The sequence below is a fragment of the Papilio xuthus genome, unplaced genomic scaffold (assembly GCF_000836235.2).
Source record: "Papilio xuthus unplaced genomic scaffold, Pxut_1.1 DF827680.1, whole genome shotgun sequence".
Classification (NCBI taxonomy): Eukaryota; Metazoa; Arthropoda; class Insecta; order Lepidoptera; family Papilionidae; genus Papilio; species Papilio xuthus.
Window position 1 is genome coordinate 6,991,547 of NW_013530969.1, and position 23,987 is coordinate 7,015,533.

Below are 23,987 nucleotides of genomic sequence, written 5' to 3' on the forward strand. Positions count from 1 at the left end.
CCATTTATATTGTCTATATGCATATCAAATATCTACAAGATTGTCTTCATGTCATTCATACTTTTGCAAGGAAAAATATAATTTATTTCTTATATTATAAAATATTCACATTTTCAATTTAAACTTTTGTACTGGATATATTTACACCATATTTGTTATCTCTGTTTTGTCAAAGATAATGACAGGGATGACGATATGTTCTATACAGAGATTTTGGTCTCGGAAACCTACGGTAGATGGTATCAAAACAGATTTTTACGCTAATCAGTAGATCAGACTATTTTAATTCAAATATTTCTGTTTTTCTTCAATATTATTATTTCTCAAACATAACCAAATCTTTCATAATATCTTAATTTAATATTATAACATATTTTTGTACAGTCTTATAACTATGCGTTGTAATTTGTGACCGGACGATTTTTAAAGCGCGCGTTTTAAAACGCCAAGTGTGTACACGGCATTATTTTGTAAGGTCTGTATTAGATGTATGAGTGACATACATTAAAATGATTAACTTGTGAAGTTAAATTAGTTATTGAGAGAGCATTGTTCATAACTTCCATACATTTACATTCATTTTAAAAAGTTTCCAATAAAATTATTTTTTTTATTTTAACACTGGCTAAAAATATTTTATTTCTATTTATTTTGAAACTGTTATAATTAAGTGTTTTTTTTAAATCTTAGGTCTGTAACTTATATATAATTAAAATATTATTTTGTAAATTATAATCACATTTAAAATGATTAACGTAACTAAGAATTCCTCACATTTTCGTTTGTGATCAAGTTGTAAAAAATAGTTAAATAAAGCAATAGAATATTGTTGCTCACAACTGTTGTTTTTAAATCAAGATTTTTATACATTAAACTTAGCCATCATCCTTAGACTTAGACTTTTTACTTTAATTTGATTAAAACTTTGAATTTATAGTTAAAATTCCAGTTTCCTCATTCCAGTCTTTATGTGAAAGGAGTATACTTCAAACTCTATGGGGTTTCTTCTGCGGCGCGAGGATCTTCAGCATGGTCACGATGGGAGCCTCGAATGCCACCGAGATGACGAATGCGAAGAAATATGACATCACTGTCAAACCCAGGAACAACACGAACTGCACACACAGATGTTACAACCATGTTAATATTTTAACAATTACTCTTACGTTATTTGTGTTGACTAACCGTGAGTTTCTGACCCAAAAATCTTTGTATAAAACATATCGTCATCCCTGTCATTATCTTTGACAAAACAGAGATAACAATATACATTTTCAACGAAGATTTTAGTCTCAGAAAGTCACAGTTAGATATATTGTAAATTGAAATGGTTATAGATTATAGAAAAATTAAAAAAAGTACGGGATTGGACCAAGTTACTTGTATTAGTGTTTTTATAAAGAAAAATTTCAATGTGTTACTACTGAGAAGAAAACATAGAGAGATATCTCTGGATATCGTTAATTATGTGGGCTGTTAGCTATTTTTACTTCTTTTTTTAATATTAAAAAATATAATATATGTATGAACTGACGACGAGCAGCTCGCCGAGGTGTATGGGATGTGTGAGGTGCATGGCGACGTAGCGCAGCACCACCGGGTGCACCAGGTACGCGCAGTACGTCACGCGGGAGAACGGGTACAGCACCGGCGCCGACAGCAGACCTCGCACCCACCCTGAACACACACCACATCTTACCTGAGTGTCACTAGCTCACTAGGAAATATTCATCTAAATGTCTTTTCCCATTCATTTTACAAAAAGAAGGTCTCAACTTTAAAATAAACAAAATAGCTAGAAAAAAAGAGGATATAATATAATTTCAAAATGAGTAGAGAACTATATTCTAGGACTTTATCAGGTCAGCAGTCAGAGCTCAATCTCAATCAGAGCTGGTTGAGTACATGAATGAGTGGAGGCGGTACCTCCATGTCCCGTGGAGCAAGCGATGATGATCCATCCGATGCAGGCGGCCCAGAGCGAGTGCGAGAGCGCGCTGTATGCGGCGGCCGCGCCCACACTCAGCTCCACCCGGTACAGACCGAAGATCAGGAACAGCAGCGTGCCCGCGCACACCACCCAGCCCACGTACGACCATATCTGAACCAGAACATACAAACCATACCGTTAAGTCAGCCATGTCGTAATCTTTAGGGTGGTCCAATCTTCCAGTCTGGTGTCAAGCTGCAGGTACATGGAAGAATATATCCCTTTGGGAATATCTCCTACTTTAAACAGTAACAAAAAGTAATTCATAGGCAAGTTTTATTTTATCACCACTTTTGGTTAAAGGAAATTTTTGTTTTATGAGTTAAAAGTACCAATAGATCGAATATGATCGTACCCTATTCATTCTAATTTTCAAGTTAGTCTTGAAGAGTATCCAGCCGGTGGCCATGCCGACGAGGTAGGGCCCGAGTCGTGTCCAGGGCTTGTCGTAGATCTTGTCGAACTGCGTGAAGGGATCCTCAGTGCTGGGCACGTGCTCGCTGCTCCAAGATACATAACCTGTGGTGGCCAGCGACGACAGGAAGAACACGCCTGTCAGACCCACTGACAACTTGAAGTGGCTGATAAAGATAAAAAGTCACAGTTAAGATTTTTTCCATTTACTTTAGCCTTGGATTTCAAGTAAGATTGTAATGGATTATTACCTTGTTGCTAAAATGAGTAAAATAGCGCTGACTGCATAGAATTGTGTGTCATCAGACAGGTACCAACTCCACAACATGCACTGGAGCAAAAACAAATAATTGTCAACATCAAAGTCAATATGCACCAAATATTCATAAAATACACCGTTTGAAAACACATCGTAAGTATTTTTAGCTATTAAAAGTGGAAATATTCGATGTGGCTTTAATTCTCTTTGTTTCATTGTTGCTTACCATTTGGTCGACAGGGAATAGAGTGTTGATGTAGAGGAGGTTCCGCCACCAGAACTGCGGGCAGGTCTCGTGGTCTGGTGCCGGCGGCTCAAACACCGCGTTGTGCGCGAACCATTTCATCGTCACCTCCACCACGCCCAACATGAACAGGTACGGAGCCGTCAATCTATACACAACATTGAGATATTATAGAGTCACTAGACAAAGTTAAAAATATATGATTAGGGGTTGAAGATTTTGAATTCAAAATATTTATAGGTGTCATTTCAATTAAAATTGTTTCCTAGCTTACATCTAGCATATTATCCACTTTTTTTCTAAAATATTGGAAAAAGTATCAAAATCCACAAGTAAACTAACCTGGCAAATCTATATCCAATGAGTCCGAAGAATTGTATGACTCCGGAGGTGAGGGTCCGACGGCCCTTCGTCAGCAGGTCCAGCTTGCCTTTAGCACTCGTACGGAAGTACAGGAAGGACACGAGCATACCACTGCAAGAAAATTCAAAAACTAAATCAGTAAATACAATTTCTAATGTTGCTTTAGACTATAGATAAAAACATAGCTGGATGATGTAAGGTAAAATATAATGGAGATGAGACTTTACCCGAGACAGAAAAACGTATCAACGCTGTACACTGCGCTGATGATGAGTTGGAACCAGAAGCTCTTCTCGAGAATAGCGCGCAGTGCGGTGTTGTCTGCGTACTGGAATTACATACACATATTCACTATTTATTGAACATGAACACAACAGACACACACAAATAATTAAAAATGGCGATATGCCACTCAAAATATAACCAATAGTAAAATCATATTTTTGGGGCTACAAGTGAACAAATCCATGGTGATACTCCAATAATTACTGGCCGATAACATTTACGTGAGTGATATTATGTATATATAAGAAAAACAACTGCCGCAAGTAGTTATACCTTGAAGACGACGATGCAGGTGTGACCAAAGATGACCCAGACCATGGAGAGTGAGCGCAGGCCGTGCACCACGGGCACCGTGTCCGCGCCCACAGACTGGTCGAAGATCTGCAGCACGTTCGCCTTCATGGAGAACGACAGCAGCAGCTCCGACCATATACCTGCTCGTACGAGAAATAAATGTTGTATAGTAGTTGTTCATCATCATCTTGTATTTTACCCTATGTAGAATGTAGGTACACTTCTATTCATCTCTTTCAGTCCTCATATCTGTCACCAATTCAATTGATTCACACTTTCTTAGATCTTCTCTCTTTGAAGCCATTGGGTATCTGGCTCTCTCGTTGTAATCTGCTGAATGTGGTAGTAAGATTTCGTTTGGATTCTAAGTCTGATTAATGTACTGACTGAGCTTGATGTGTCCATCTTGCGAGGCAGTCTCCGCGGTGAGTCGCTCCTCCGACGTGTTGCTGCTGATCGCTATGTTGTTATTCACGTTGTACATAGACTTGCCTGAAACAATTTCCTTAGTTATTTGTCTTTTATTATCTTACTAACTATCTCCCCTCCCTCCCTGCGACTCCGTCCGCGTGGAGTTAAAAAACTTTAAATATAGTTTCTGTCAGTTTTAATATTTCCGTCAAGGGACTTACCGCCGACGTGTGTGATGGCATCCAGCGTGCTGATATCAAGCTTGTGGTCGTTGTGCGCGGTGTCAGCGGCCATGTTGGCTGCGTGCCGGCGTCTGCGCACAGCACGACCCAGCCGCATGTCGTACACTGTTGCTGACACAAGCAGCGCGCCCACCAGGCAGCATACTCCTCTGCAATATGTACATGACTTCAGTGTTCGGTGATTGCCATTTAGTGAAGTAGATAAGAAAACGTTGAGGCCTGGAAGCTTTATTGGAAGACAATATGTTTCTGTCATGTCAACAATATAACATTATTAGCTATCGCTCGTGACTCCGTCCGCACGGAATTAAAAACCCCATTTAGTAGCCTATGTGTTTTGTAGGATCCGTTTAGCCGTTCTGGAGATACCTTCAAACAAATATCCATCCATCCAAACATTCGCATTTATAATATTAGTATGAAGTATGATTTGTCACAAGCGTGTAGATAATATACTTAATTAGTATGTTAGTGTTAGTGTTGCATCACTTGTTAAGATGCGATCTATTGCGCCTAGTTCTGTTCATTATTCTTACTAAAATGTATTTCACAATTGCGTGCAATTTAATCGTAAATTATATTATAGTTGAGGCGAATGCGGTGGTCGTTGAGGTCTGTGTGGCCTGGATATTAAGGTATTTCGTCAGTACGTTGCAACGTTACAGGTAATTTTATGTTATAAGTTGTTTGCTTCCAATTATTAGGATAATTTATCTCGCAGATACAAAAATTGTTAGCAATTTATTTTAATTAATTTCATATTTACAGCCAATAATTTAACAACTATAAAAATAGAGTACCGTAAATGATACACCTGTCTCCCAAAAATACTTTAATAAAATAAGTCTACTCAGATGATGATGTCAACGCAGAGTATGGTTAAATGAAGTTTTGGCACAAACTCGATCGGTGTTTGGCCACCACAGCAGCAATAGTAGTCAGTCACCATACTTACAACAAAACCTGGAATGTGGGGTCTGCCATGTAGGTGTACCCGCCGTGTTGGGGCGAGCGCACCGCCAGCACGGTATGACGCAGCGCCGGCGACCTCACCGCGCTCAGCAGCGCGCCAACCTGTTCCCGCGAGCACGAGTACGGCAGGCATAGACCCAGATGAAGAGTCCGACGCTGGAATAAACGGTGCCTAGTTAGGGTACAAGAGAGCGTAGAATTATTACACTTGTGTATTATTCAACAATTTCAGCGTTTTGAGTGCGTTCGTTGATAGCACCAGTAGGTAGAGTATGGACGTAGCCGCAGTCTAAATCCTGCTTACAGTTTTGATGAGTTGGTGCTGGTCTGTGGTGATGAGAAGGCGCGCGTTGTAGAATGCGGTGGCGAAAGGAGGCCCGGAGCCAGACATCGACACGTCGTCACGCCACTCCGCCAAGATGGAGCCGTCGCTCTCTGCAACAAAATGATATACGTATTTATTTTGACAAGTATACCTGGTAGATAAAGGAAATTTCTGTTTTTTTCCATTAAAGTTTTAACCTGTGTTTTAATCGTATGTCTCATCATACTTTCTAGAATTATTGCTGCAGTGAGTTGATAAGATCGTGTTGTTCTGTTAATTACAGAAAATCAAAATATCACTGTAATATTTATAGATGTTTCATAATAAAAGAAAACCCTATCAAAACATTACTTAATAAGTGAAGTGACTCAGAGACTTATAAACACGTCGAGGCGAACGTGTTCATTTCTCGAGTGCGGATCTGACCGAATTCTACGGTTAGATAACACCGATGTATGCAATACTCGAGGTCGCCGCATATTTTTGTTTTGGCCACCAACACTTCTTTTTAACCTACAGAAATGCAAGTCATGCTTTTCTAGGAGCAGAGAAGCTGTTGCAGAATTCTTGCTGTATTTGATAAACCACCCATGAATTGTTATGACTAAGATTTTCGAAAGTTAAGTTCGGCGGTCTTCCTTTCTCATTTTTATATCCTTTCTTGTTTACTTCTACTGTTTACTAAACACAGGCACATGAGTAACATGTGGTGAGTTACTTTTTGTCTACTTTTAATGCAAATATCAAATACGCTCGTATAATTCGGGGCTTAGTTGTTGATATCTTTATGTTTTGTATGATATCTGTGTATGGATATATCTACATGGCTTTATAACTTAATTAGATAGAATTAAAGCCACTACTCAAAGGGTAATTGAGCAGTTTGTCCTTAGCCGCGCCTTGAGAAGTGACGGGCAACAAATTGGGTTGCCTTTACAACGGTAACTGGACGGATAGCGTACATTAAAACAATCGCTGACCGAGATTTGTGTTTACTCGTAGACTGAATATAAAAAAGAGAAGGGTTCAGTGACCGTATTCCAAGTTAGATTGTTACAAATTTTATTCAATAGATTTTTTCAAGCTAAAGGATTATGTTAACCTCTTTGTTTAAGCCTCAGTCCCAAATCTTATTTGATTTTCGATCATTTTGTGTCCTTAAACGTAAGAAAGGTTTAACGTTTTTGGTACTGCATATACATTTCTTGACTTTTGCGGCTTGTTTTGTTTTATCATCTCTAATTAATGTTTATTTGTACTCACTGTTGTATAGCTTCGCTGGACTGACATCGTGCTGTTCGTTGAGCACTTGGCAGAGCTCGGCGGAGCCCGTCCAGTAGTTATTGCCCCAATAGAACATTGATGTGTATCGTCCGCTCGCGTCCTCCACTGCAAATAAAAGTTAAATTATAATTTGATAGATAGATATATAACTATTATATAATATTATATCGAGACTTTTGTTAATGACATATTATGGAGTCCAAAAATACCTAACCAATTTTACGAACTAAATTTATATTTAAATATTCAAAGTTCGTTTTTTTCGACCTTGGTGCGAATTGTTTTTAGTCTGTGAGTTATTTATGAGTGTATAATTTAGCTTCAGGCGCAGTAAGGTGAAATCGTTTAATCCCGTCATTTAGGAAATAAACCTTCCGATGACATTTAACCAGTAATTTTGGGGTCAAGGTTCAAGTAAATTGGTGGCAGCTGGGTGGCCAGTATTGTCCAGTCAAAATAAATCAGCTTCACAATAACAATTATTTTAACGACAGTCTTGTTTATCGATTTAAACAATTAACGGTAGATTTTCACTGTCGAAACACCGATGTAAAAACATAATAGCATCCCTCTCTTTATATTGCCACAGTAAGAACATTATATTTAATACGTGTATTTGCAAATAAACCGCATCTAGGTTTATTCAGCATGTTAATTAGTACAATGGGTGATTATCCGTTCCAAAGATTTTTCGAACGTAGTATTTATCTTTGTTAGAACTTCAACCTAATTGATTTTGAGATGTACCTATGTTTTATAATGTTTATTGTTATTTAACATTACAGAAGCATTTTTGCTATGCAACAGTAGACAAGGAGGTTATACTGTTTCATCATAATTAACTATCATGTTTGCATCACTAAAACAGATCATTATTTCGTTAATATATTGATAAAGCTATTAAACAGATTTATATCTATGCAGCAATTAAGCTTTTGCTTGATATTAATGCTTTTAATAACTCAAAATAATACGAAAGGTCGTGGCTGTACAAAAAGAAATGCTATTTTAAGTCCGTGTCAAGTCTTTAAGGTTCAAGGTGAGTGACAGTCGAGAGCGTTGTTCCGTACCATACGGAAGCAACAGACTTCCTGTGCTTCTGAGGAAATTGCTTCCTTACCGCCGTAATCATAGTCATCCAGTACGAGGAACATATAGTCTGTGACGACTAATGATGCGTTGTCGTTGGATTTAAAAATTGTAGGTTATTTTATAAGCATTATTTCTACTAAAAATAAACGAAGATTATACTATGTTTGTAATGAAATTCATAAGACTTTTGATTAATGAAATCTGCCAAATTCGAGAAGTTAAGCCAAAGACTTACTTAGTGAAGCTTTAGGGTAACCTAGTTTTAGTTTATCATCATCAGCTCACTATACGTCCCCACCGAAGGGCTTGGAGCCTACCCTAAGTTAAGGGTGATTAGGCCATAGTCAACCACGCTGGCCAAGTGCGGGTTGGTTGACTTCACACATATCTTTGAATTTCTTCTCAGATATGTGCAGGTTGCATCACGATGTTTTCCTTCACCGTAAGAACGTCGGATAAATGTACATACCTAAATCGGAAATCGAAAAACACATTGGTACATGGCGGGATTCGAACCCAGGACCTGCAGATTGCAAGTCAAGTGCTTGACCACTGAGCCACCGACGCTTCTAGTTTGTAACCTCAGTATATGATGTAGTGCTCTAGCTATAGATTAATAAATAAAAACATTGTACATATGATCATTTAATATGTAGATGCACTCAGTCCCCTCATTATCGATTTGCAACACGCGCTGCATCCGCGAAACGAATGCAGCAATCTCCCGAGAGGCGGGCCACACAGCTCACGTGTCGAAATTCGCCTCACAATGTCCCCTCTGACATCCCACAACGAATAAACATTTAAATTGAAACATTTTGTATATTATAACTTAAAATTTGGAGAAATTAAGTACATAAATAATTAAATATAGTTATTATGGGGAAAATATATATAATAATTCATGATTTAGCATTGATAGAGACTGGTAACTTTTTATAATCGATTAATTCAAGTAATTCAAATAATTTTTCGGAGTAATATTAGAAGTTAATACGACTTACTGTCGTACAAAGATCATTAATAGATATAGTATGAGAAATCTAAAGTAACCGGGCTACTCTGAGTTCAGCAGACGTAGTGTTTAATTCAAGCGAGCTTTGATCGAACATTTGTTCATGTATGAAGATTTGTAAACTAAATCGTAACCCATCAATGGTCGTTTACATTCCCAGTGAGCCGAGGCCGGGTCTATCGATTTGCAAATAGACCTTATGTTGTTGTAATACTATGCAACACTCAGTACATGACACCGTTTCATAATTTGCGATAAACAAACTAAGGATAGAAGATTTTATTATAATATGATTCGTGTTTCAACTTTAAGTGCTTTACAATTGAGGCAATCGCAATCTGCACTGCATATAAACAAAAACATAAATTGTCCTCCCTCTTATATCTCTTTGAAAAAGTATATATAACTTTAAGTTTGTGACATCCAATCTATATAATAGATAAGATTTAGAACCACAAATCTAGTTTTTCAGCAAGTTTGGCAAATCTTGTTTATCACCGTTACTTGCATTTAACAGCACTATGACTGACATTTGTGTACAGTGACAGGTGACAAATGTATCATTAGTGACGTGCGCTGACGCAACACGTCAACGGTGTCAGCACGAGAGGCGGGCTGTCACATTTCTATATCGTGTAACTTTCGCATTTGCCGCGCAAAAAGGCGACCTCAAGAATATGTGTATAAAATATTTGTTTTTTTTTCCACAAAATATTTTGTCGTATCTTTTGAAAATTAGCTACTCACGAATTGAATAATTTACACACCATAGACAACTACGTAAATTAATTTTCAATTCTACTTGGATGATTTGCAGTTTTTTTTGTTATTTAAAAACCAGCCAGAAATATATTGAGAAATGTTCACATAGATATCACACCAAGATTGTTTTAGTTTTTTTCCTTTCTTCATATGGATAATACTGGATAAAGAAAAACAAAAAGAAATAGATTGAATAAGCTTTCTGTCAATGCCAACTGGCCTAAAAAACAAATGTATAAAATATTTTAACGAGTTTAATATTATACGAGAAATATTTTTAATTTTCTTTAGTCGTGACCAAAATATTATAATAAAATTTTTGCATTAACTTTTTTCAAAACTCCATTCAAATGGCCGAACTTATAAATTATTGAATATTCTAGAAACATTTAATGGTAATAATAATTTTTGAGTGCTTATGAATTTTACATTAACAAAATACATTTTCTTTATATTTACTTTAGTAGTTAAGTTTTCTTTATTTTTAGATAGTTATTCCGAAGATTCGAGAAAAAAAACTTTGTTCCGCTATTAAAAACATCATCTGATCATTTAACTCGATAGAATAAAAATGTCCTTATGACGAAAAGAATAAATTTTTATTTGTAGACATTAGTATAATAAAAGAAATCTTAACATTCAAGGAGTATAAATTTTACTGGTATGGCGGCGTGGTGATGGTGTCATGGCGTCACGGCGTGCGCACTGGGCAGTAGGCACGCACCATGCCCGCTACGCACCGGTTGTGACGGAAGACCTCTGTTTACTTTGTATGGTTCAAACGACAAGCGAATCATTTAAAATAAAACGTATTGCTCATGTATGAAAGATTAGCTCGCCGAGCATGTGGATGGCTCTGAATGTGTCAATATTAAGTGACCCGCTCTTTTCGACCGACGATAGCTTATAACTTGGGTCGCAGAGAAGTTGACAGCCGTGTGGTGAGTTGTGCAAGAATACTGGGGCGCACTTTCACTGCGCGTGACGTTGCGGCAGAGTTGCCATACGCACACCATACGAGCGAACACGTGTACACCATTAGCATTTTTATACTTGATACCAGTAGTGGATAGGTTACTCTTACATAAAATGGCGAAGGTTCGAACATAGGTACAATCTTAGTCGGTTTTTATAAAATAACGCTTCAATGTCTTTGAACTTGGTTAAAAAAAAAACTCTATACAAATATGACATTATTATCAACTAATAAATCAAGATGGGACGGTTTTATGGTTAGCATGAAACCGTAAATTGATTTAAAAAAAATCGACACAAAAATATTTTGTTGTCTCTGACAAGTACTTAAACCGTGCAAGCGGCATGAGAATGAAAAAATAAATGACTGGCTACTGTAAGAAGGAAGTTCATAAAAATTAGGAAAGCGACGACGAGAAGGGATTGTGGGACAGGATCGATGACCGAACCGGTTTCTATAAAAACTATATGAAGGTACACATTCCTTTCTATTCACACGAAAGCTTTTGAAAAGACGATCAGAATGATATCAAAGAATGTTGGGCAGTTGATTATAGGGACATGAGCTGTTGGAATTTTTATATCTATAGATAAGTTCCGGATTACATTTTAATGGATTAACCTAATTAAAAAGTTACTTTATAATGACCATTACTAGACTCCGCGTTACTAACATTTATTCAGTTTTAGCGTGCTGTAGTAAAAACTTGTACGTATCAAGTCTAACTTATAGCATAACAAACCCGGGAGAAGATCTACTACTACTGTCTTTCTTCTGTTTAAACATAAGACAGACGTTACTTCGATTACGTGACAATATAATTTGCCCTAGAGAAATCAGAGCAGGTCCCTGACCTTTGCTACAGTTGCATTCTAACTAAGAAAGGTCAAACAGATGCAGGTGATTTTATATGTATTATTATAGTATAAATTGTAAAATATTTATTCTGTGTTTGCGTAGAACAAAAAATTGTTATGATATTAAACATTTAATTTGCATTGACCTTAATTCTGACAAGTTAATGGACGTTACATTAACACTTAAACTAATTTTCAATGCCTCAAAATATCAGGACAGCTTTTTTGTTATACTTAATACGAGTAAAATGTTTTTAATTTTGATATATGTTATATAAATTTACTGTAGTGTCCTCCGTGATACGTGAAGGCGATATGGGGTCCACGGCTCGTTACACCTCGTTGCTACCCCTTATTACTTGATTTACGAATAACGTCTCTTAAGTAGTAAACATATAGACTATAATACTGTGCAAAGCTTTGAAAGGCTTATTAACACCGATTTAGCGTCGTTACTCCTAAAGGTGAACTGTACATTTCTTTCGACATTTCAATTTTTTACATAGAAAATTAAAAAAGGAAACAGTTTCATCATTTGTAAAACATGATGTAGCATTGTTTCGTACCTTCTCAAAATGTTTTAACATTATGACCAAATCAATAATGAATAATAAAAATGTCAAATATAACTGTATCGCAACCCCAGACCAAAATGGCGTGGGTCAATAACAAATGAACTAACCCCTTATTAACTTAATGATAGGAAAATTCTTTTAAATCTAGCCCGGCAACAATTTATTAATATTCTTTGATTAAATAGATAAACCATAGACAATATTTGACCTGCTAATGGTATTCGTAAATATAAAACAGTTTGCGTTTAATGACTGCGCGATATTTCGCAATGCAAATAATTTCCTACTTATGTTTAATGTTCGCGGGCTTCGAAATGACAACCTTACGCAATAACATGCCGTCTCTTTCGCACTTATTGAACTGTGAACTAGCGTCTCTCTCGCTGACCTGGTTCATTCAGCTTTCTTGTCGTCATTTTAAAGAACTTCAATCAAATAAAAGTTTTTTTTTTTTTTAACTGAAGGTCATATCTATATTGTAGTTAGTAATCGTAGTGTTGTAGTCAAGTGATTATACTTTATCGTGTATATTAATGAATAAATTAAGCAAAGCGTGATTGATATCGATATGTGAATTGGACGTGTAGGCAGTGCGAACAGATGACGTTGCCTTTTTCATGTTATTACGTAGGTATTAAAAAATATTTACATACTAGCTGTGCCCACGACTTCGTCCGTGTGAAATACTGTCTTTAAGTTGCGCGGGGTACTGGAAAATAATTTGACATTGCAAGGCTACTTTATTTTTCTAAAATAAACATAGCCTAAGTTCCTTTTTATTACATCAGCTACCTGGCAATAATAGTCCCAATAAAATCGGTCCAGCTTTTTCAGAGATTAGCCGGAACAAACAGACAGACAAAAATTGAAAAAAGTTTTGGTGTGTGTCGTAAAAATGTTATTTCAATATAACAAACAGATACTCCAATTTTATTTATATATATAGATGTATAGATTATCATTCATAAAAACATATTCTTTACCGGAACAAGATTTCATATAACTTCGAACACTTTTGGGTCATCATGTGACATTCGGAAGTGACCTGGTCATCAATATTTTCTCTGAACAGAGACAATGATGATGCAAGCCGCACCGCAGCGCCACCACCGGTTGTTTTGGTTATTAACAATTACGTAAGCAAACCGCGCGTACCAGCTCTCGCAAAAACTGATCATTACGCAAAATAATGACACACACCGCAATATGAGGGGAATTTATAATTTACATCTTAAGATACCTATGTATACAAATATAACCATTTTGCTAGCTTCGAAGCAGTAGTTTATCGTCTTCATTTGCAACTAATCTTTTTTGTATCCTTGCATCGAATTGTAACATTAATTTCATGTCCTTTATATTTTAGTAAATAATTGTTGTTTGAAAAGAGTTCTCCTCAAGAATTATATAGAAAAATTCTTTACCTACCACTTGTTATTTCGTAGATCGCCAAGGAAAAGTGCGAAAAATAAATATTTTTCTTGTGCAATTCTGACGTTATTCTGAGTTGTATCTTTATAATTATTTTGTGAGATGTTTGTTTTTTTTGAAGACGTCGGTGGCTCAGTGGTCAAGCACTTGACTTGCAATCTGCAGGTCCTGGGTTCGAATCCCGCCATGTACCAATGTGTTTTTCGATTTCCGATTTACATATGTACATTTATTCGACGTTCTTACGGTGAAGGAAAACATCGTGATGCAACCTGCACATATCTGAGAAGAAATTCAAAGATATGTGTGAAGTCAACCAACCCGCACTAGGCCAGCGTGGTTGACTATGGCCTAATCACCCTTAACTTAGGGTAGGCTCCGAGCTTCTCGATGGGGACGTATAGTGAGCTGATGATGATTGTTTTTTTTAATTGCGTTATAATAGTGCAAAGGATTAAATTTTTTTTATTGTTTCTGTATGACTTCATTTATTACGATCATTAAAAATTGTTGTTCCTACATAAACGTTATTAATCATTAAGGATATAGATATATCTCTTTAACAAATAACAAACAACTGTTTATTACGCATAAACTATTAATAACAAACAGATGAATTCTAAGGAAAAATAATTGAACCTTGTTATGATGGTCAACTTCACTTTCTCAATGTAACATTGTCACGATGTTACCTTCGTTGGTGATGCTGCGATGGCACGGACGAGCTTACAACTAGCAACTGACATAATGTAGCTTGTCGTTAACAATATATTGAAATGGCATTTTTATAACACTACCTGTGGCCCTCGATTCCGCGCGGCTATGTTCTACTTATATGCCAAATTACAGCGAGATCCATGCAGCCGTTCTAGAGATACCTTCTAACATCCATCCATCCATCAAAACAATTGAATTTATAATTTTAGTAAGATTGTAGCTGTAGTTATATTTACCTGAAAGTACCAGGGCCTCATAGAATAATGAGGTTCATTTAAAAGAATTTTTAATTGAGCCTAATGCAATATTGCATGATGCAGTATGTAAGCATAAGCAATGATTAAATAATTTAGACAATACGTGGTTCCCACGCACATTCCGACGACTTTCAATTCAAGGGTTGTCTACATACCTGAATAAAAAATAAACAACATTTAAATATGTATAGTAAAAACATTATTATGTGTAGTTAAGTGTCAAAAATACGAAGAATATTATTCGAAGTTTATGAAACAATCGAAAAAAAACAGTTCGATTTTAAAAAACTTCAATTATTATACTTATTGTTCTCCTAGCTCGTTATACATATTTTTAGAAGGTCAGTTATCTTTGAAGGTCAGTTCTGAACCATGGAATCAGTAAGTTTGCTCATGAATATCTAAGTTTATAATAGATTATATTACAATATTTCGTATTGTTAAACAATAAAGCTATTGACAGCCCTAGCATTAACACCGGCGTTGGCAATTAATGCAATTGTACGCTTGGTCGGAAGCAATAATTATGTATGAAATAATCAATTCAACTCAAGGAAAATGTCAAGTGCATCGCATCGCTGTTGTCTATGAGTACTATCGCTTAAGATGTTTACACACGAAAGAATTATTGCTTAACCAATTTATTCAACAATTAAGGTGTTATTACCGCACTCAGATTAATTGAGAGCTAAGGGATAAGGAGGGGGAAGAGGGAGAGGATGAGAAGAATTAAGAGATCGTTTAAAAAAATAGTTTCTCAAACTGCTCATTATAAAAGCGTTGAAATTTATAATGCAATGTTTAAACAACTGTATCCTATATGGCGGGCACGAGTTTAACATGATTTGGCTTGTGAAACTTGTCGGCAGCGGCGTAGCGAAACATCGGACAGATATGGTGAGTGAAATGCGTCTAGTTTTCCCGCATCCTGTGCGAACGCATTACGCAGCCGCATGCCCTGTGGCGCAAGGCCTGGCCCTGCCCTAGCCCTTACCACACCTAAACTTCCAGTGTGACAGCTTTTTGTTACGTGTCTATGCTAGTGATTTGTTGAGTAAACGAACTTGTATCTACGAAATCACACAAACAGATATCTGTTTTCTAACAATATTATGTTTTCAGAAAAAAAATTGTCTTTCTTAGAATTGGCGTATATGAAAATTAAAGCTAAAGTTAGCCATGTTTGAGTCTAAAGATCGGCTTGATTCCAGTTAGAAATTACAAAATAAAACCAAAAATAAATATTAGGCTTCGTGAACCTTCTATGAATATCCTTTTTTAAATAAACATCTTTTTGAGCTCATAAATTGCTCGATACGACGCAAGCACGCGTCGGCGTTCGCAAATATATTCACCAAACAATTCACATAATGTACAGTCAGCGTCATATAGATCGGCACAGACAAGATATGCAAATATATAGGTACACCAAAAGTATTCAATTATATCGGTACAACAAAAGTCCTCAAAATAATAGATACATTCACCCTGCTCAAATACATCGGTACATACACAGCGTCAAATATATGAGTACATGCAAGATGCTCATAAATATCGTAGCAGCCACAGCGTCATAAGTAACGAAGCAGTCAAGGTGCGCAAAAATATCGGTACATTTGACAAAATTGAACTCTATCTCTATATACTTGTGATACAATTTGGAATAAACTACTTCTGTTACATTCATTTGACACTTTGCATCAAACCATTTTTCAAAATTTACTAAGAGTGTTCGACGCGGATGACAGATATTAGGTAGATAAAACCAACATCAAATTTAAGTTTGTCATCATATATGCTAGTTTGGTCTCGTGGCCTTACCGTTCGCCGCCGTTGGTACGTAAGGTCGGCGGTTCAAATCCTAAGCCACTTTTTTTTTGATATTTAAACTTTTTAATTTTAATATCGAAGCACATGTAATTAAATTCTATCGCCGTAGTTATTAGGTACTTTTTGATATTGCCTTAGACTAATGAGTTTGACCGTTAAAGTACTTTTCTATTTCAAACAAATATGAAGGAGATAAAGCGATGCTATTGGCATGTAATTTGTTTATTACTCATGTTTGTTAAACTTGTACCGGTAAAAATAACACTTTTACTTTTACCTTTTACTGATACTGATTATATTTAAGAAACAAAGAAAAAAAACTGAATGTCAATATCCAAACTACATCAAATTTTTGGTCGATTGCAACAAACATTCCAGTGTGCGTGGGCGCGCACACATATGTAGATAACACTTGTACGTATAGTTTCCGTGCGTACCATTCTTAAAACCCGCAAAGACAATCCACGCTCCGCCCACTCACTTCACCCGCGATGGTCTGACCTAATTGTTGTTAACTTTATTTAAATTTCTTTCTACCCGACAGCGAAAATTATAAAAAAAAATTGTCGAGCAAAATTTTACATTACCAAATTTTTACTGGTTATGAAAAAATAACCCCGTGATTGATAAAATGAAAAAAAAGTAGCCTGAGATTCGAACCGGTAAACCTACATATTACGGCAAACATACTAGAATACTGCGCCAATCTAGTATTATATATATTGTGACAAGGCAAAATTTGATATTAGTTAATACGTATCTGTCATATTCGGCGTGACAATCTTGTATATTTAAGCGTTATGACAGGAGAAGAAAAATATTGGGTTGCCCAGTAAGTTCCTGCCGCTTTATAATGAAAATTGAAACCCTGTTCTCTTAAATTTTTGGAAATGTTTTTAAATTATATTGGTACGACTCTATACCTAAAACGTCTTTTATTATTGGATAAAATTTTAAAAATTAGTTTTTAACTCAACCAATGAAATGAAATTATTCACAATATAGAAATTTTTGTGACGTTTGATAATGGTGGAAATCCGAAAATGAATCCACTTCAGCTACAGTCTATTTTAAGCTTTATATCGAAAATCAGAACGAACTTTCCGGACAACCTATAATGTTAATACAAAGTGTCAAATGAAAGTAACAGAAGTAGTTTATTCCAAATTGTATCACAAGTATATAGAGATAGAGTTCAATTTTGTCAAATGTACCGATATTTTTGCGCACCTTGACTGCTTCGTTACTTATGACGCTGTGGCTGCTACGATATTTATGAGCATCTTGCATGTACTCATATATTTGACGCTCTGTATGTACCGATGTATTTGAGCAGGGTGAATGTATCTATTATTTTGAGGACTTTTGTTGTACCGATATAATTGAATACTTTTGGTGTACCTATATATTTGCATATCTTGTCTGTGACGATCTATATGACGCTGACTGTACAGGAAATATCTACTTGCGTTATATATTCTTTGTAAATAATATTGTAAAGGTCATATAATTTGTTAAATAAATAAAAGGATGATCGTGGGATTAGTAAATAGTGAGCGTAACATGGACTATTAAATATTCAAGTCTTTTAAATGTGTGTGTAACTTAGTAACTATGGATATGATTGTGTTCAAGTAAAAAATAACATAAGACAAAAATTAACACTGCCGATACCTAAGTCGAAAGTATAAATCAATGTTTAACACGTTGAGCGCCACGTCAGCCATCGGTGGCTGACACTAGATTTTCTGTTTAGGTCGCGTCAACCATCGGTGGCTGACAGCGTAACATGAGGACTATAAAATTATACACTATTTTGCGTTCAAAATGTAAACTATTTTGTACTGCGATCGGAAACACCGGCCCTTTAATACCAGTGCGTATAAGCGGCGCTCGTGGCCTGAACGGGATTGTCTTAGAAATACGCGTGGCGCTCAACATGTTAATATTTATATTACTTACATATTTTAGTAGGCCTTGTATTAAAATGTCATGTCTATTTAATCTTTGCAATCAATGTGGTTGATTCCGTTTTTCTAGAGATCTTTGTTTCTCTGTTTGTAATTTAGTTTCCGTAAGTTCAACGGCCCGACTTATCCTTGTATTTACTCTCCACTTTCATCACGCATGTATTGAGGCTGTTGACGTGAAGTGAATGAAGTTTAAAACTGAAGCCTCACGGATCAACAACTAAGCTTCGCAATTGAGAGATTAGTGTAGATTTAATATTTGTTAACCGTGAACCATCTTTTACTGAAGTTTTTAAAATGCGATAAAAGATAAAAGAACAATTTTCAAAAAGCAGAATTAATGATGAGTAAATACGAAATTGAGAAATGATTTCAGTTTGCTTAAATAATAGATAATTTACCTTTCGTGAATATTTTTTTTTACCTCACAATAAAATATTAAGTGTCGTGACGTATCCGTTGGTAAGATTGTGCAGAATTATATCACTTAGCAACATCCATGAGAGTTTTGGGACTTTCTCTTTTATATTTTTGTCGAGCGATATCGTCTCATGTTACGTCAACGAACCTTCCTTTTTGAATGTAAACGTTTAAAACTGTTCCCACTTGACACCTCTCTCTATGCGTTATCTGTGGTTTGCAAAATGCGCGCGCAAAATGTCAAATGTCACAATACCGTTCGGAAACAAGTCAAACAATAACTATTGTAATGCAAAGAAAGTTTGTTTGTATGCATTATATTATTACTTACTAGCAAATTATAATTATTTATTATAGGAAAAATCATGTGTTTAAATATATTGTTATAATAAGACAGTTTGTAAGAATAAAGCGGCCATTTAATATTGCTTTCAGATTACGTGGGAAATGGAATGGACAACGGTCGGCCGGAAATGAAAGGAAACATCTTAGATAATCGAGATATCAATAAAGGAAGTAAGGACTCACAATCTCGTGCATGAAATCGTACGATTGGATTACTATTGGTAATAATGACGTAAATAGTAAGGCCTTTTTTTTTTTTAAGAGGGGGAATGCGTTACGCATACCGGATGCCTCGGGGAAAGCCACTCCGGTTATGTGGGACTCTCTCCACATCCCTAAAGGGACAAGGAGCCTACCCACTAAACCCCCTCTGGTTCCCTCGACTCACTGTTTACCGGGGTGTGGGCACATGTGAATACTCTTCGCACACATAAATAGTAAGGCCTAATCGAGAGTTGATTTTCGTAATCTTGTTTTGTTTTGTAAATTATAATCATGATAGTCATGTCATTTAAAACTGCAAGGTTTGTTTTTACTCGCATTTCATTATTATTTAATGAACTTTTACATTTATTCAAACAAGCAAACCATTTTTCGCCATTTACGTAACTTGAATACAAATGGAGATATTAAACAGATATTATTTTATCTTTTACATTAATTTCTTTTTAAAATAGGCTATAAGAAATGCAGTTCACTGGCTGCAGCGATCTGATAGTGTGGTCTAGATGGCAGCACACGCGCAACGCGTTACATAACCTCATCGTTTGCGGACGAAGATGGACATTGCGAAATATTAGTAGAAATTTAGCCTGAAGGTCGCCGTGGCGCAAGTCTGCATCGGTGTATTGACAATTGGGACATGTCTGTACAACACCAATAGCAATGGAATTCAATGTTTGTTTATACTACGAAATATGAAACAATAACAATAATTTACTAATAGAGTAAGAAATATCTTGTGTGATGCTGATAGTCAAAGAATAGGATTAGTAGAAAAGGCTGGAAGTATCTGCAGGTTGTTGTGTAAACAAAGGGATACAGGCTAGAACTTTGGTAAACTTCTAAAAAAAACAACTCACTTTTAGTAAATTCGATTTTAGATACAATTTAAATTATTCAATAACGTCCATCTATGGGTCCTAATCCGTGAGTTCAGAACTATTATTTTAGTAAAGGAGATGTCGACCATCTAAGGTGCATTGTTTCAATTTCGTGACTCGAAAAAAAAAATGATTGCCTTGAATTTAATTCATTGTATTGTAATTAGGACACTTTTGTGTATAGTCGGCCTTTGTTTTACATGACGCAAAAGTTGAATCTCTTTTTGGTGTTGACTTAAACACTAGCTCGTTAGTTATAGCAGAAATAAATATTTAGTATTAATAAATAGTAACTTTTCTATTTAAAAACTTGATTATTGTTATATTATATAATTAACATGATTATTTCAAATCGTTTTGCATACGATTATCGTTAACAAAGTGCGACCGAAAACAAATATATAACTTTCTAATTATTGAACGCGACGCGGAAAGCAAATAAGGCAGACATGAGGTTTCACAACAAATGTCTTGTGTTTAACACATGTTACGTCTACAACACATTGCCAAATGTTGGTCAAACAGTTATGGGTAAAAATGATACTGTTTTTGGTAGAAATATTTGTCGAGAATAACTGTCAACTTAGCAAAGCCACGTTAGATTACGAATATGGTTATTTACAGTTCACGCATGATTTGTTGTGTATGAAGGTGTGAGATGATGCACCAGACGCTTTAAAAAATTACTAATAGTGTTTACACTTCTGCTAAACAGACAAGTACCGCAAGAAGAATAAGAAATTAATTGCCAATTCATTCAAAGTTTTATTAAGCTTGTTTTATATTGTTAAAAGCTTTTCAAATTATCACACAACATAGAATATTCTGCAATTCGGAAGTCGTTTTCATCGTCGTGCTCGGAACCTACCCTATCTTAGGGGTTACTAGGCCATAGTCAACTACGCTGGCTTAGTGCGAGTTGGTTGACTTCACACATATCTTTGAATTTCTTCGCAGTGCGGGTTAAATCACGATATTTTCCTTCACCGTAAGAACGACCGAAAGTACATATGAAAATCGTAAATGGAAAAACACATTGGTACATGGCGGGATTTGAACTCAGGATCTGCAGATTACAAGTCACGTGCTTAACCCCTGAATCACCGATTCCGTTCCAAGTCAATCGAAATAATCACAGTCACAATAAGAGCTTGCTCTATACTTGGTACTTAACTTAATACTTCTTTCATAACACAGTTTGCTCGGACAGTTTAAATAATAGACTATTGGTAACCGGTCATTCCGGAAAGTTCATATTCATGTTACATTTATTTTTATGAATAAGTCATAATAATTAACGTCTGACTTTACGTTTTTAAGGTTAAGTAAAATAAACATCTTCGTTATTTATGGGACTTGGAGATTATAGATTTCATAACATATCTGTAATTTATATTTTATTTTCTTATTTTAAGAATATTATATATATGATAGCCTAGCCTATAACACGGCTAGCAAAGAAAACTTATGTAAAAATTTAGATTTATAATATTATTCCAAGAAATATAGGGACATTTCTTAAACTGTAAGATAATCAAAATAACTTTCTGTAGATTGACTTCATAATTCACTGAATGTTTTAGTTGGATATGTAGCTCCTTACATTTTTCATTAAGAACATTTTTCGGTCTACATAATACGACAATATTTAACTAATACAATGAGTTAATGTAAGAGAAACGTTAACTATGAAAATAGATTGTCCGATTATTCAACAAACGCGACCCAGTTGAAAAGTTTCAAGTTGGCATTACGCAACTTAATGGATACAGACTTCATTAACTTAAGTCATCAGACGTACGGAAACGAAGTGTAGTATGTTATCATATTTATGTAAATAATTGACAAAATACTATTATAGAGAAAACTAGGGTATGTCAAATTACAGTAATGAAGAAAATAAAAAATTACTGAAAATAAAACGATTAATTATATTATTTCACACGTGTCTTAGAAATTTTTTATAGATTCACGATACAAGTTTCGAGCTTAGAGCTTTTAAAAATTTTAAATATAAAGAATTGCTTTCGGATGTCGATTGAAAACAATGTTATGTTTAAAATTCAATATTTAAAATTGAACTCACTCTTCAAAGCCCAAAGTTTCTTCATGAGCAAGCCGTTGACGTATTGCTGCAGCTCCTCCCGGCACTGTCCAGTCACCGCGTGCTGCAGGTTGCGCCACTGGCTCACTAGAATCTCCGCGTCCACTATCCTCAGCATGTTCTCTATGCCCACGAACTCCGTGTGGTTCGTCGCCTCCGAGCTAAGGTTGCTCAGCTGCAACTTCGATTCGTTTAATGTATTTCGTATCGACTCCGTGAGTTTGGATAACACATCTTTGTTAGGCTTTGACGTCGTCTTCTCGATGTGTTTGGCCTTCACGATATGCTGCACGTTGTGAGCCTTCTCTGTGCTGGAGACACGTCTCTCCGGCTCCACGTCACCAAAAGCCTCCGCGAATGTGAGACCGTCCTCGTCCGCGAACACGTCCAAATTTTCCTCGCGTGCTTTATGATTTTTATTCCCATTATGAGATACAGATCCTACGAGATCTGAGTTGAGACTGTCGTCCTCTACGCCGCCCACTGCGGACGCTTGCTTGATGTTCTGAAAAGCGTCGATAAGCCCACTCCGGAGCTTCTCTTCTCGGGCATTTTCTTTGCTCGCACTCGAATTTAATTCAGCGGTCAAAACGCAGCTGGCACACAATAAAATCACTAGAGGAGACATTTTTGAAAAAAAAATTAAATATTTTTTTAATTCACACGCACATGGCTCGTCACTTATCGAGTTCGTATGTTTAGTCGTGGGTTACGGTGTGCGCGCGCGGCGACACGGCAGGCGCAACTGGCTCGCCGTCGGTCGCGCTGACATAACGCCGTTACGACGTCGTAGACTTTCACTGTCGGTTGCGGGCACCGGGCACTGGGAGACGTAGAGCAGCACAGTACGGTACCGCAGGTGGACCACGTCCTTGTAGGGCGTCGGTGCGCTTCAGTTCACTTCTCTTGTTAAGTAACTGCTCAAGTATGTTATTATATTTGATTAATATTCGGCTCGACGTATATGTATGTACATGCGACCTTACTGTTGATACAAGTATCTAAAATATTACGCATTAAGTACATTGCGTTAGTAAACAGACTATTGCGTTGCCTATTACTATATTGTAGAGTTATTTACACTTACAGTTTTAGGTCAATATTAACTTAGAATCTGAACAGGAGTACATCAAAAGAAATAATCTGTGTAGTTATGAGTTTCTTACTTTGTTATTTTGCAGTCTATCTGTTACATAATTTTAAATGTTATATACGACTACGTATAGCTTTAAGATGCGCCGTTTCCATATTTTCATATAAGGTATTATTATCATGACTAAAGCTTAAGATGATTTAAGTTTAACATTCGTTGGAACACAAATTTCCCGCGTTACGCAATCAGATAATATTTGAGAACGTGTTATTTAACACGTTAGCTGCCAGAAATTAGTATAAATATTAATTTTCTTCATAAATTCCGTTTTTTATTTCTATTCTTTTCTGCCAGTGA

General features: G+C 36.0%; 1 protein-coding gene and 1 long non-coding RNA gene across 3 annotated transcripts; one reads left to right on the plus strand and one right to left on the minus strand.

Annotated features, from left to right (window-relative positions):
* Positions 1-776: 776 nt before the first annotated feature.
* LOC106117508 (uncharacterized) lies at positions 777-23,359 on the minus strand. Its single transcript, XM_013311857.1, has 15 exons — positions 22,520-23,359; positions 7,063-7,188; positions 5,779-5,909; positions 5,458-5,630; positions 4,482-4,651; positions 4,237-4,341; positions 3,829-3,989; positions 3,498-3,598; positions 3,250-3,381; positions 2,890-3,055; positions 2,656-2,735; positions 2,346-2,571; positions 1,927-2,101; positions 1,535-1,677; positions 777-1,115 (listed from the first exon to the last, which is right to left on the minus strand). Exons 1-15 carry the CDS (start codon positions 23,163-23,165, stop codon positions 987-989), a joined length of 2,664 nt encoding a protein of 887 aa, XP_013167311.1. The 5' UTR covers positions 23,166-23,359; the 3' UTR covers positions 777-986.
* Positions 15,411-20,369, plus strand: LOC106117509 (uncharacterized). Of its 2 annotated transcripts, none has more exons than XR_001227881.1 (3): positions 15,411-15,662; positions 19,421-19,551; positions 20,008-20,369. It is a non-coding gene; the product is annotated as an uncharacterized LOC106117509 (long non-coding RNA). The 2 variants fall into 2 exon arrangements; XR_001227880.1 differs by having other exon boundaries at positions 15,428-15,662; positions 19,421-19,767.
* Positions 23,360-23,987: the final 628 nt, after the last annotated feature.

What these genes read in the sequence shown, in the direction of transcription:
- LOC106117508 (XM_013311857.1), bottom strand. Translation starts at nt 23,165, where the DNA reads ATGTCTCCTCTAGTGATTTTATTGTGTGCCAGCTGCGTTTTGACCGCT. An exon ending in TGAAAATTAGAATGAATAGG is followed by an intron (nt 2,102 to 2,345) that starts GTACGATCATAT and finishes GTTCTGGTTCAG; the next exon opens with ATATGGTCGTACGTGGGCTG. An exon ending in ACCTCGGCGAGCTGCTCGTC is followed by an intron (nt 1,116 to 1,534) that starts GTCAGTTCATAC and finishes CTGTGTGTGCAG; the next exon opens with TTCGTGTTGTTCCTGGGTTT.